General features: G+C 45.4%; 1 protein-coding gene across 1 annotated transcript; it reads right to left on the reverse strand.

Annotated features, from left to right (window-relative positions):
- Positions 1-601: 601 nt before the first annotated feature.
- CSUI_006640 (heat repeat-containing protein) lies at positions 602-8998 on the reverse strand. The gene has a single exon (XM_068066794.1). The coding sequence runs from the start codon at positions 8023-8025 to the stop codon at positions 3058-3060; it is 4968 nt and encodes a 1655-aa protein (XP_067921231.1). The 5' UTR covers positions 8026-8998; the 3' UTR covers positions 602-3057.
- Positions 8999-15228: the final 6230 nt, after the last annotated feature.

Consider the following 15228-nt stretch of genomic DNA (forward strand, 5'->3'; position numbering starts at 1 on the left):
GTTGTAATTCCTAGCGTAATCGTTTCGTGGCTCACGAGTGGCAGTGAGTCCGTCCTGTGCCTCCACGTGCGCGCACTGTATCTTCTCAAGATTCCACCCGAGTTTCAAGACCATTTCTTAGAGTTTCTGAGGCTAGCTCGTGGTCGGTAGTTCCATCTCGGAGCGCAGCAAGTAGACGACAGTCAAAGGAGAACAACTACCTCCTCTTCGTATTAACTCCCTATCTCATTGTAAAGCGACTGTTCGTCAGGCGTCGCGACTCGGACTGGCGAGCCACTCCCTCGTCAGCAGGGGGTACTCGTCAACGGGTGCCTGATCGCTATGTGGGAGTAACGAGCTTCCACTAGTATCTACCTCCTTCAGAAGTGTGCTTCTGTGCTGCCGCTGCTCCGCTACAACCTTGCTGCGCCGGTGCTCGTTGTCGTGACTCCTTTGGTGGCATGTCGGGCTTGTAATCACAGAACAACATGAAGCTTTCAACTTAGTAGTTCAGACCAAAAGAACGATTGAAGGCCTCCCTTTCTGGTACCTATAGTCGCTCCCCGCCGCCGCTGCCGACCGGCGTCTCTTCCCGCCTGTCTCGGGGTACTGCGCCCTGGTGGCCGGGCGTCCAGGAGACGTGCGTGTACCACGAGACACTCGTCTTCGACGGTAGGAGGATCGTGTGGCATGCCAGACAGTCTACTGGACTAAATGGCGGGCTAAAGAAGAAACGACTGACGGCGGTCGCTGTTGATCGACACAACACTCCATATTGAATTCATATGTATACATAGATGATGCATAACAAGGAAGAGCCGTTATGGTAGGTTTATACAAGTAGCGGTGCAGGAGACCTGTTGAGCCATCGTCACCATCACGGCCATCGACTTTCTTCGGTCTCTCTTTCTACTGCTCCACCTGCATGCCGTAGAGACTGTCTTTATTAGGAGACTAGTCATAATCATTCTGGCACAGAAATTTCTTAGAGTCTATCTTCTCAAATACACGCAACCACCTCCACGAAGAGAAACAAAAAAGTCTCGAAGACAAGGAGGGAAGCGAATTCAACTACCCACTCCCCCAAGTTACAAATGACGGAACCTCGATCCCTTCAGGTGTACATACACCTCAAGTGTTTAATGCTGCAACACTTTTTTCCCTTCTCACAGGTTGTTTTCGAGAATTGGTAGGAGTCAAGACCTCTCGATTCGTTTTTTTCGTTATTAAGATGTATGATATAGAGAAAGAAACAGAAAGGAAAACACAAACTTCTTCCTTGCTGGATTTCCCAGACGGCAGAAGAGGTCTTAGAGAAAGCAGGGGAAAAAAAGAAGAGAAAGGACTTTTTTCAATCCTCTACAGTCTGTGAGAGATGCCATGACGCTCAGATTTCTCTCAAATGCGCGTACGCCCACCATATGAAGAAATAGAATCGGCGCGTCTGTAATTCTAGGTCTAGTTATCTTCTTTAACCATCATGTGGCTTCAACTGAGGAGACTTGCTCTTTGCACATACGGATAGACATTCACGCAACACATCAGAACTTTACTTCTTCTTCTTCACTTCTAGAACCTGTCTATCTACATCCATAAACAGACTTGGTTTTCTTGAAGAAAAGGAGTTCAGAAAGAAAAAGAAAAGGAGCGACAAAGTAAAGTGAAGACGGGCACTCGAACTACTCCTTTTCTTCTCGTGGAAAAGTACGAAGGAAGGAAAGATAGAAAAGTAAAGAGCCACCTCTCCCAGTCCCAGCAGCTTGAAAAGAGGATGTTTCTTCTTTCTTCGGTCTTTCTTTTTCTCTGTCTTTTCAATGATCTCGAGAACTAAAAAGAGAAGACCTCTCCTCCGTTCCATCAATGAGAAGCTCCTCAGACTTTCAGAAAAAGGAGGAGAGAGTGTTATGTCCTAAGTCTGATTGAGAAAGGAAAGTTGAAGAAAAAAACGAGGAGAGAACCTGCGATAAGTTCCCTCTCTCATCTTCAAATTTGAACACTACAACAAAGAGAAGAATCTTCTTTTCGTCGTTTTCTTCTTTGATCGCTCGTCTCTCATCTTTCTCTTCTCCTGCTGTGCTCTTCAGTTTTCCTGTATCTGTATAAGTTAGCTAGGAAGATAGCTAAACAGGAATGTTCTGCGACGGAGAATCAAACTCTTGCAAATGAAAGAGTATGATAGATCGGAAAATGTTCATGGGCCTTCACCATCCAATTCCGGTGTATAGACAGCTGACGATAGCAACCCGGATGAGGCCATCACTGAAAGACTAGGTATCTTTCTTTTCTCTTCTTTTCTTCTCTTATCTTGCTCTCCTTCTTTGTATCTTTCTTGATATCCTCTCAAAGATTTTGATAAGACTCAACGACTGCTAGAATCTCAAAGAAAAGAAAGGCCTTTCTTGGCATTCTCAGCGTCCTTCTTTTCTATCCTCCTCCCGTGAGGGTTCCATACATAGGCACATGCTGTACAACTCAGACGCACCTAGTCGAGAAGAGCGTAGCTCTACCATGACCTCACCGCGATTCCATATACATCCATATACGCGTGATTTATGTATACATATATATATCTATATATATCTGTATACACGTACCTATATGTGTACTCGGTATATGGATATATGTGGTCGCACAAGAACATATGAAGAGACTCTTCCTAAGACCTTCCACACGAAGGAGGAAGAGACTTCCCCACAACAAGAGGATAGACTCTCTAAGACAATAGCATATATATATATATGTATGTATACATGTATACTTTATATAGATACACATATATACACAGGTGTGTATATATGTGTATGCATATGTGTGTCCATGCCCATCTATCTGATCGTATACAGAGATTCCGGATGTGAAAAGGTGGGTACTGAAAGAAAGAAAGAAAGAAACGGTTTCTTTCTTGAGAAGCTGTCACATGAAACACCGGAAAAACAAGCGAAGAGATGGAAGATCTATAGGCGAGTAGAAAGAAAGAAGAAAAGACTTCTTTTCTTTGAGAAGAAGAAGAAATAAGGATAGGAGACTTCGAGAAATGATAGGTAAAAGATGAACATGAAGATGTCTATTCCCTTGTGACTATAAAGATCCTCCTACAGGCATGAACTTCCAGTCTCCATCCTCTTCCTCTTCTTCTTCTCCTCCTCCTATCTGCTCCTCCTTATTTTCCCCCCGCTTCTTTCCTCCTTGGTCACTCCCCCCTCGGCCTCTTTCTCCTTCTCTCTCATAGTTCCCTTCCATACACATACCGTCACATACATCATCTGATCGACGTGTCATTTCTTCTGCTTCTTTTCTTCTTTCTTCTTCTTCTTCGCTTTCATCGTCTTCGCCTAGAATCGCAATACCTCCTCCTCTTGCGCTGCCACTTTCTCTTCCCCCCCCTCTCTGACAACGATTCCCAGAACGCCTTTCTTCATCTTCTTCATTTCTTCCCCCTTTTTGAGACATCTCCTTCATGGTATAAAAGCGCGGATCTGAAACACCTGCTGGTGTATACAATGAGCCCGTTAGCAGTGAAGAAGAATTACTACTAGAAGGCGTAAAGATCTTATTCTTCGCTTTCATCTCTTCTTCTCCTTCTCTGCGTTGTGAGGGATTTTGTATGCCCGCATCTCCTCCTCCTCCTTGTCTTCTTCGTTCTCGTTCTTCTTCTTCCTCTTCCTTATCATCTTTCTTTTCTTCTTCCCCTCCTCGAGGAAAGAACACTGTCCACATATCTTCATTCTTTTCATGGAGAAAAACGTCCCCATCTCGTCCACCCCCGTTTGTGTTTCTGTAGATCTCATGGTTTGCTGCTCCTGGTGTCTCTCTCTTCTTCCTGTCTTCTTCTTTCCCTTCTGTACTCCTCAGATCACTATAGAAGTCATCGAGATCTGTAGGTGTTAGACGAGCTTTAGCTGGATTTGTATGATGGAGATGAGAATGTGACGAAGATGAAGAAGACGAAGAAAAGAAGGGTTGTTCATTCAGTGAACTCCTTGCCATCATGGTGGCGAGATTTCTCGTCACAATGACATCTGCAGAAGAGATCGATTTAATTTCTTTGTAGTTCGTCACCTGACTGGTCGATGAAGAGTATCGATTGTTTGGATAATCTCCCCCTCCTCGAGGACATTTTCCTTGATCTCCTAGAGGCCTTCCATCAGAGAGAAGCCCCTGAGAAGCCGTGTTAGTTGTTATGACGCCATAAGGACTTAAGATGATCTTGAAGTTCCCGTCAAGATCAGGATGCTGGGGGCTGCAGCGTAGATCATCCGTCATATTCTCTTCACTCAAATAGCATGAAGGGAAAGAGGTATATCCAATCATTCTCTCGCCAATGAAATCTGATAACGTTCCTAAAACATAGGGAGTCTCGAAGATATCTCTTCGAGACGAACGCTTATCGACATATCCTTTGAACGTAAGACCATCAACTTCTTCTTGAGTTCGGGTCACATAGTCGACTGGAAGAAACGAAGAAGAAGAAAGGTAAGGAGAGGCATCTTGATACCCACTATTATACATCATTGCAGAGTCTTTTTCAGCTTGTCTTCCTCTCCCTTGTTGAATGCCGTTCTTTTTCTCTTCCATTTCCATCATCGTCATCATCCTATCACCTTCACGATTCATCGAGAAAGGTTCTTGACTGAAGGATTTCTTGATCTCCATTTTCGTCAATTCTTCTTCTCCTCCATCTTCTAAATCTAAACTTCTTCCGCATGCAATTTCTCTCATATAACGACAAGCGAACTCTTGCATTCCTTGTAAAGATGAAAAGGAAGAAGAAGATTCAGACATCCCACTACCATCAGGATGATGAGAAGACTTCAGATCTCCGTTCCCTCGATCTAAAACAGCAAGGCACTTGTCTCCTTCTCTTCCTCCTCCACCCCAACCAGCAAAGGCCTGTAGAAGATCTGAAGCTGTCAGATTATCTTCTTCTTTTCTCCTTATCGTAGGTTTGTCTTGATCTCTACATTCGAGTGGATCTCTTCTCTCTTGGGACGAGAGATACAGGCGAGATTCTTCATCTTCTCTTCCCCCTAGCTCCTCTCGTTTCTCGTTGTTGGACGAACTTCGATCTACAAGAGATGATGTGCTTGGAATAGAAGAAAGAATCTTATCATCTCTCTCTCCTCTCTTCACTTCACTTGATAAGAGAGCTAATCGAGATAGTGTATAATAGAGTCGAGAGACATCCCGTACATCATATGAGATATCAAAACTCGCAGCTTCACACACATACTTAAGAATTTTATCTAATCGAGGAAAGGCCCTTGCGCTCTCTTCACATGTAGGTAAAGGAAGAAGAGAGGAAGATGAAGAGCTTCCTCTCTGAGTGCTTGGATCGTCACTAGGACGATGATGACGAGACTGATTTCCACGAGAGGATAAATCTCCCTCATTAGCTTCTTCTTCTTCTCCTCTACAATTCGAGAAGTGTTCTTTCTTCTGATCCCCTGTAGAGCATGAGTAACCTCCTAGTGAACTCGAAGAGTTGTCCTGGCTTGCTTGAAAGAGACCCCCAATTGGGTTTTTCTTCTCTCCTTGTTCGTCGTCATTATCATCCTTCCTTATCGGGATCATCCGGTCACCTCCTCTTGTTGCCTGCCCCTCATCAAGACTCGAATGAATAGTAGAAGACGTCCTACCTTTGGTGCTATCTCTTTCACCCCCTTGGCCTTCTTCATCTTCTTGTCGTCTCTTCTTATCATCATCTTCTTTCCTCATGTTCTTTTCTCCCTGTCGATTCATCCAGTGGAAAGCCCAGACCTTAAGAGCAAGAGACAGAATCTGCAGCTTCACTTCTTCGGATTCGATCTTGAAGTTCATGACTACCTGTCTAAGGAAATCCGCAGATACCCATCCAACCTGTCTTTGGTAGTATCCGATGATCCATATAACTGATGCTCTTGGAGCTGGTGCATGTATATGAGGAAAATGATTAGCTAGCTGTAAGACAAGCCGACCTAGCTGATCGTCTCCCTTTCCACCTAAAGATAACGGTGGCGAGGAAGTAGGTGTCATTTCACGAGACATCATGGAAGAAGAAGAAGGATGATGATGAGAGAAATGACCTTTCATCCCCGTGGAAGATTCATTTTCTTGCTTCTGTTTCTTCTGTTGCTGAAGCTGTTGCTGGAGAAGCGTTTGCAAAGATAGGACAGCTTCAGAAGATAAGACAGACGATGGAGAATCTAAGAGCTGTACAAAGATTTGCATGCAAGGTGCTTGGAGCTCAGGGAACCGTTGTGCAAGAAAGGTCAAGAAACGAAAGCAAGAAGAAAGTAAAGCTTTATCTCCTGGCCAGTGGATATACGTCCGTAGTTCAGGAAGAAGAAGGTAAGCTAGATTTGTATATGAATGGTCGGTTACACCCGATGACGGGGAAAAAGAAGATGAGGAAGATGAGAGAAGAAGACGTAAAATACGGAGTTTGCCTTGACGAACAATAGGTGGATCAGAGAAACGAAGAAAGAAAGAACGAATATGAGGAAGAAACAATGGAGGATAGGCTGACCCAAGACATGCAATGGTATGTAATAAAGGCTCTTGAAGATCAGGTGGTGAGGTGTACATACACCTCAACAATGGATGGACTGCCGGTTTCCAAGCATTCGGAGATGATGGTAGTAGATAAAAGAGTGCTGAGGAAGCAGCGACCACAACACCTGGACTATCAGAATGAAGAAGATTCACTAGATTTGACAAAAACAACCGAAAGTCTTGAGGCACCGGATTTCCTGAAGGGCCTTGACCATCTTCCAGAAACTGTTCTATAGTGAAGGAAGATTCAGATATATCTTTCGATGATACAGGTGAGGAAGACGAGGAGGAGGAGCTTGAGACAGACCCCATGGAGGCATTATACGGCGCACTAACTTGATCTCGTTGTCTCATGCCTACTGAGCGATTTGCTCTCTCTTCTGCTACTGCTTGTCTGTGCGTCTGGAGTTCGTAGTGATTCTTGAGCTGTTCTCCTGGATCCGCAAAGAATACACGGCAATAACGGAGAAAGATGTCAATCGCAACAATCTGAGCGAAAGATTCTAATTGAAGGAAAGTCTGCTGAAGACGACGGAAGTGACTATGCAGAAGACTTAGAGCATAGATTTGAGATTTGAAGAATTCTCTTTGTTTCTTTCTGTTGTCCTTGTTTTGAAGGCAAGAAGTCGTGCTTGCATTAGAAAGACCACCCCCTCCGTTCGTATTTGAAAAAGAAGGAGATGACGATGATATGGATGTGTTCATGACATTTTCACCTCCTCGTCCGCCTTGAGTTGTTGCAGTGTATGTACAGTCGAGATGATACGGGTGATGGCTATGAGTGCTGTTAGCCTGATGATCTTGAAGAGCATGCTCACCGTCGTTGTCGTCGTCGTCATGACAGAGTAATAAGAGATGTGAATGTCTGATACATAATTCACGATAGGCAATAAGAGCTGAACCAACTACAGAAATTTCGACATCCGCTAAGAGAGTTAAGACAACGTTCTTAAGATCCTCGAACTGGTCTTGATCTAAAGAGAAGACTTTGATTATACATTGTGCAGCGGTACGACGTACAAAGGGAGAAGAATCGACAGAAGCACGTTTAACGGAAGCAACAAGAAGCTGAACAACCTCGAGGAGACGTATCGAAGCAAGAGCTTTCAAAGCGGACGCGCGAACAACCTGATTCCGATCTGTTAGATCTTTCTGAAAGGAATTGATGGATAATAAGGCAAGATCACGACTCCCTTCTGCATGCTGAATGAGAAAAAGATAAACAAGACGCTTCAGTTCAAGATCCGGAACAGCTATAGCCTTAACAACTTCAGGAAGAAGCCCTGACACATCCGTCCCTGTCGCATGTGCAGCCAGAAGACGCTTCATCGCTGTAACTTTAGAGTCGATACTATCATCTTGGAGCTCTTTCTTCACTTGGCTTGCATTGAAATGGCCTTCTTCGAAGTACTGACATTCATTCTTCGATACGATACTCATCAACGCCTTTACACTCGCCGATGCTCGATCCAAGAAAGGACCGGTCTTCGCGACCAATGGAGCCAAAGACGACATTTTCTTGATGGAGGCGAGGGGGATCGGCGGGCGGGGCGGAGGTTAGTTAAGGTCAGGGAACAAGAAAGATGTGGTAGGAGTTCGTTGTCCAGAAGACGGCTAGAAAGACTGGAAGAAATTACCGAAGTGCCAGAGGAGGAAAAAAGTTGTTGGCAATAGACAGTGAGTGAAGTGTTGTGAAAAACAACTACACAGGAAGGGGTACGGGATGAGTGAGGGTTCCTCCAAAAAGCAGAGAAAAGAACAAAGGAAACGGAAGCGAAATACGTTTGCGGAGATCCGTAGTAGAGATGAGGGAGCCTCTTCACTTAGAAATATAACTGTAAGGAAGGGAAGAAAGAACTTGAAAACGAAGGAGACAACAAGATGAAGACGCCGACTTGTTAAGAATGTTCGGGGTAGTGGGTTCTTGAGTGAAGTCACGCCTCCGCGAGCTCTCTTGATAGATCATTTTGATGAAGAAAGCAGAGAGAAGTTAGACAGACAACGGATAATGAAGGAAAAATGACGCAGAGTTCATGAGCAAGTAAGGAAAAGAAGAAAAAAGAGTCGTCTAGGTCGGAGAGAGGGGCTGGGAAGGCAGCTCAGCCCGACTTACTTCGAGGAACATGATGTTGATCAGACACATAGCTTATAGAATGAGAATTACTGCTTCGAGAGAAAAGGACTAGAAAGGGACTGAAAGTGACAGCTTGTCCGCCAGAGACGGGAAATGCTACCGTCTGTAAAGGAAAGAAGGAAGTGATAGTTTTTGAAGAAAGAGGAATAGTAGCCTTGATGGCAGCGAGACAGCTGGTGAATCGTCCTCCTTCTTTGCCCTGAGAGAGCATTCATCCATCCATTCGAGGTTCGTTCTCTCCAGTCGGTGCCACACACAAAGAAGGATGCTTGAAACGGGAGTATCTGAAAGTACCCTGATATCCAGACAACTGCATGGAGACAAGAAGGGAATCGATAAAAGAGAGTAGCAGACTTCTGCCTCACTGATCCTACACCGTCGTCGTCGCAGCGATGAAGATTGATGGTTGCATGTCAGTTGCCAGGTTCTCCGGCGGGAAGAAGACATGGACGAAGGGCAGCTGCAACTCACCCATCACAGTTGGGGGTGGAGAGCCTGGTTGAAACTGCCTTGTCACGTAGAGGGCTTGAGTGGAAACTGTTTGCGTTTTCTTTGCGTTTTTTTTAGACTCCGACGTGGGCAAGCAGCCACTGCGTCCTTCATTACCTACGAGACAACTGAGCACTAAGGCGTCGCGCGCAGCGATAGCACTAGCCTCAGTTTCTGGTCATCGATCAATCCAGAGATAAAAGTCTTTAGTATCAGGAGCAGCCCTACAAAGACGTGTCTCAACGCGAGTGTGCGTACAAGTCAATAGCTGGAAGCAATGTACAGTCGACTCTTGCATGAGGCTCCTGTGTGAGTCGATGATAATCACAGTCGCCCGGACCAGCCTCTCTAACAAAAGCGGCTCGACAGTAGACACCGAACAACCTTCCACTCTCGCGCAGCTTTTGCGGAGACCGAAGCGAGGCAGTGGCACTCACCTTTCACTAGAAAGGAAAGAAAGCATCTCACAGCCTTCCGGACACCTCCGCTCATGCCTAGTACTAGACGAAGGATAAGCCTGGGAAAAGGGATGTGAAGCGTTCCACTAGTACCGATCAGGGCGGTGGCATTAAAACTACTCGCCTGGTTCTTTTCAGCGCTTCCGGTGTGCTACGTCATCGAGGAGAACTCTCAGACTGTTGCCAGACGGTTATATGCATAACTTTCCGAAGGTTCGGAGACGCTAGCCGTGCTGCGACTGGGATGAAACTCGAGAGCGGCCGCGTAGGTAAACAAACGAGAGCTTCAACCGTACAGCGCGACTCGCAGCACAGCCGGCCATGCTAGCTTGACCGGCTGCCCCGGGGAGTGGAAAGGATTATCATACGGTTAGCTAACCCTAAACCCTAGTCCATGTCTCCTACATCCCTACGCTGCGCGGGTGGCAGGCAACGCCCAGAGAATTTACTTCAGTTGCTCTCGCTTAGCTACCGGCGTACGCACTGAGAAGTCCTGCTCACTGTGGGGCACAACAGCTGCGTCGGCTGAAGACGGCCATTAGGAAGTTTCACAGCAAGAGGCACAAGTGGCACATCGCTGCCGACTGGCCTAAGCTGGACTGCAGGCTCCCAGTGCACAACAAACCACACAGCGATACGAGGCTTTATTCCCAAAGCCAGCGGTCACCCTCGCAATCTGTTCTCCTTCTTGGAGGTTATCTTTCTCTATTCTTCTTGTTTGTCACGACGTGTTCTTTCCGGCACTACCAAGAGTGACGATGTCCGAGCACACGCGTCTGTAGTACTGGGCAAGCTCCATCCCTGTGAACCGGCAAATGTCTAACGGCTAGGGGCCGCAACGCCGAACCAACGACATAGTGTAGCAGCGATAGCGCCAACGCAAAAGACAATACAGGCTCCTCACCGAGAGGAGTTCTTGGCCCTTCGTCAAGGATAGCCGGCGGCTACCTGTGACTGGTCCGAGATTCCTATCCGCGTGCAAACTTACAGNNGGGGGGGGGGGGATGTTGCGGAGCAGGCGGGGTCTCGCCCTAAGCACAGCCGCAAGAAAGTACAAGGACTTCGGTACCAGGTTATCTTCCGGGGCGCGCTCGGACGCTGGCAGGGCCTCGGAGCAAGGAGCTTTGACCAGCATGAAAACAAAAACAGGTAAGTGGGGAACAGTGGACTACGAGACGGAGTGGGGATTTAGGGTTTCTGTTCTAACTCCAAGCCCTAAACCCGGTTTCTGGACTAGTTCATGACGGTCTGGAGAGCGTATGAACTCCCGGTGCCCACACAGCCCCAGAGCCGTCAAACTGCGGGTCTCGGCCGCTGCTTCGCCTCTGAGCTCACGCGAAGTCTTCCTGCAAGCTTGGAACTCTGCAGAGCTACCCGAAACCGCCCCTCCTGCTGCCTGAGAACCTCTGCGAACACGGTGAGCCGCGTGACCACCTAGAAGCCGCCCAGTGCCTTGAGTTGAGTTGTATCCTTAAGGTGGCAGCTGGGCTTTTTCTTGAGAAAATAGACTTTTTAGGACACTTCTGCTTCTCGTTTTTTGAGCAGCCGCACTTTGTTTTTCCTCTAATTCTGTTTTCTAAATTGTGGTTCTTATGCAAATTTTTTTAGTAGCAAGGTCTTTTTAGTTGAAGGAAAAAGGTATAAGTATATGAGACATTTCGGCTTGGAAGTTGGGCTCGACTTCTTTATATTGCCTCACGAGTGAACAGCTAAGATAGTCTGAAGTTTCTCGGTATACAGAATCCAAGATCCGACAATCACTGGTTTTCTAGTCCACGACAAAATAATTGAATTAGTCCTCGAGGATGGATGTGCCAGGTCTTTTCCATTTTAGCTTTTTCATTCCAGCTTTACCTTCGACTGACAAAGTTTGAATAACAGGAATAGGTTCGATTAAGATTAAGAAATATACTCTAAGTAGAGAAGGTCCGATAAAGGTAATGATTTCGGTTTTGTATTTCTCTTAGATTGATTAGGAGACTTGAAACTTTAAACAGTCGGAGATCAGAAACACGTAGTGTATTTTGATAGGAAAGAAATTCCGTTACATTTCAGAGATCAAAAAGGTGATTTCACTTGTTAGAGGTAAAAGAAGGGTTGCTTGAAATGGAAATGGAACCATCGCATGAAGTAATAGAATCCTAACGAGTGAGTCTTAAGTTCATCCATTTTCTCAGCACGGATGAGTACTTCTCCTGGAATGGTGCATGCGTAACAACTCAAAAAATGATGTAACTCGTTCTCCAGAGACAACTGTGAATTGAAGCAAAAGTTTTTTCAGTCCATTGGAGAGACCGCAAGTCAGAGACAACCGAAGAAACAGATTATGAGAGAGAATCCTAGGTTTAACGCAGCACATTCGACCTCATAGAAATGGATTGCTCCAGAGTTGTTTGAATCCAGGATTTATGAGAAGGGATAGTACCGAGGTTTAGACCAGTTTTTCTTGAGTAAGGATGATATTCAGTCCAGTTCAATGACAGACCTGAAAGAGGTTAATTTGGTTCATGGTTTATTTCGCTTGCTGATTGAAGTTCATCACAGGATAGATTTTATTCAAACACACGAAAAGCTTTCATTAGTAAAGTGTACAGATTTCGTTTTTGTTTCTCCAAGTGTGAGTTCCTTTCACCATGCAAAATGAATGGTGACCATAGAAGGGTTTCAATGGAGGAAGAGATATGGACCGACAATCAGCTCCCTTATCAGATACAAGAAAAGAATGTCTTGTGATAACCGAGTATGAAAAAGAAGTTATCAATAATTCGCGAACAGTTACCAAAGCTTCACAAGAGGGGTCGATTGTACTCGAAACGTCTTCTTTTTGGAAGAGACCCTAAACGGTCCGATCTTCAATAATTTCTCATCTCTCTACATAGATAAACAAACTCATCAAAACATATTCATGCAATAGACACGTTTAGCCCGAAGAAAAAGTTTCTTTAATCAACCTTTGACATCAAGACACTGAAGATAGACTCAAAGATTCCAGTTCACATCATTTCTTATTGTATTAACATGGACGCTTTTGTGTATATGATTTTTGAAGATACGCCGATTGTCGCATAGGGTTTTATATCACACAGTTGTTTTACTTCTCCACGTGCAGATATTGATGGACTTCATTCGGAGTCTACGAAACTTTCTCTTTTCTACGACAGAACAGATGTCGTGATGAACTTCGATATGCTCACTCTTTTGCTCGTCAAAACAAATAACTCATAAGGCGGAACAAGTCAAGTTTAGTCTTAAAGCAATAGGTTCTTATACAAAGAGTGTTCCGCCGGTACTTTTTGATTGTATACCTCAGTCTCGGAGGATGCGGCCGAAGCATGGCACCCGTCACCTGCAGACTGGGTCTTTACCTGTATAGGGAACCGAAAAAAGGAAATGGTGAAAATCCGAAGAGATTTGAGGTTCACAAGCTCTTGGGGCATCTTGTAAAGTATGAGATAGCAAGACTTAGCAGTTTTCTGCTTTCAACCTCTCAGTCCCTTTTTCCTTTTCTCGGGACGCTGTGAGCGCAGGGGAACAGAAGCGAGTTTCAGCGCACACTTCTAGCGACTTTTTAAAGTCGACTTTTTCTATTGACCTCCCAGATATCAATATATATATACATATATATATATATATACCTGAAAGAATTTGAACTTTAGAGGGAGAATAGCCACTCGACACACATTATGGATAGCCGAAGAGCGGGAATGCTAGCAAGTGCAGGAATGGGAAAAGTGAATTGTATCCATGATGAATTATAAGCTGAGCTCATCACTGCTTTTGACCTCGTAGTAAGAAGCCTATCATTTTGATAATCAGGGAAGAAGGGATTCTAACTCAAAACTTTATTGAAGTTTCAGAGCTTTACTGAAGTTTCCACATGCAATAGCAAGGATACTAATATCATTGCCCAGTATCTCCTTATTATGAGTGCGGAGGACATTTCTTTTTTGAGACTCCTGGCTTGTCATATTGAGAGCAAAGAATGCAGGAAGGTTATTCAAGACTCTCGTTTGGTTTCTACTGAAGAAGAAGGACAATAAGATGTATACTACATCTTGTCTTTTGTAACTTCACTGCGTTTTGCTTCTTTCGTTCCACATTTCAAAATTGACAAAACGAGACTTAGGCGCGAAGTGAGAAATTGAAAATTTTGCTTGAAGTCTCCTTACTGATGTGTGTTTGAATGATATTCTCTTAGTTTCCCTCGACTGGTACGAGACAAGAAGTGAACTCGCTAAAAAGTAGGAATCACGATCCCACGACAAAACTAAACAGTCAACTACATTCACTTTTTAAGAATTCTATCACGACACCACGGGAGGGTGCGATGAGGCTGACTCGTCTACCATAAGCGAAACTACTGTATTATAGGAAAAAAGCTTCGATGTGATGTATCTGCACAAGTTGCTCTTCTGGATTCTCGTGAGTTTTCACCGTGCTCTACTCTTCGTCCTCTACACCAGGTATTGTTCCCAGCAAAACAATACATAAGCGTATGTAGAAATCGTGTCTGCACGAGCAACTGGGATAACCGCTAGTACAAAGTTCCATTGAATTCGTATCAGACACTCTAGTACCCCAGACGCTCAGGAATCTTATCAACAACTCTAAACCCTTGGAGAAACAACTACCGCTCTGCAGCCACAGAGCCAGGGATGCGGAAGAAGAAGAAAAAAAGGGATGGATTGGAAAGTTCATTTCGAAGAAGGGTCCAGGAAACGTTTCAGAGCCCTCGCTCGAGTTGCCCTTCACCGGAAGCGAATTCGAGACTGTGGCGGTCCCTTCCTTACTTCAAGACACGAAGCCATTCCAGAGATGGAAGAGACTGTGTCATTCATCCGACGGATGGACATCAACGGCGAGTCGTCGTGCTCGCCGAAGAATCCACTGCCGGGGTGGCTTGAAAGCTTCTAGAGGGGCGAGGCCTTTGTATGCTGTGATGAGGTGAATGCTTATCATGCGAATTTCTTTTTTATGCCCGCATGTGTATGAGGGAGGCGATGAGATTTTGCCGAGTTTTCCTCCCGTTTTGCATTGTTTCGGTGAAAAAGACGGTTGTCAAGCCTCTGTACAGTACTACTCATCGCAAAAGCGGTGCGGGCTAGCCAACTGACGGATAACTCTTGGCCAGAACTGATACGTTCCTTTCTTGCTTCCCACACATTCGATACCTTGAAAAACTGCGGCAGGTAAGGACAGGAGCTCGGGAAGTAGTCTCAAACATTCGCGTTGACTATGCGCAATAGAAACGGTAACACTAGCGGCAAGCAGCTAGGAGGGACAACGGAGATCCGCCATGCGCATCGTGGTACTGCAGCCGCACGGGTCGGAGCCTGTTGGTATAGGATGAGAGCTTCTGTTGCATCAGTGAGTAAGTAGTCTGAAACACACGCGCAACAAAACAAAAAGCATGCATCCAGGTCATTCGCTCTCTCGCAGCGTTCGGTCGCCCCGCTGGGGGAGCATGGTTGCCCGAGGGTCACCGAGACATGAATTTCTTCTGCTCTCCAGAGCCGAGATCGAGCCGTCCGACTCTTCGCGCTAAGTCTGCGAGGAAGGGGTGGAAGCTTGTGAATACCTGTGCTTGTTGATGTGCCCGCGAGGAACATAAGTTCCTCAGCGAGAAATGTGTTCGTG

Source organism: Cystoisospora suis (assembly GCF_002600585.1).
Source record: "Cystoisospora suis strain Wien I chromosome Unknown contig_3380, whole genome shotgun sequence".
Taxonomy (NCBI): Eukaryota; Apicomplexa; class Conoidasida; order Eucoccidiorida; family Sarcocystidae; genus Cystoisospora; species Cystoisospora suis.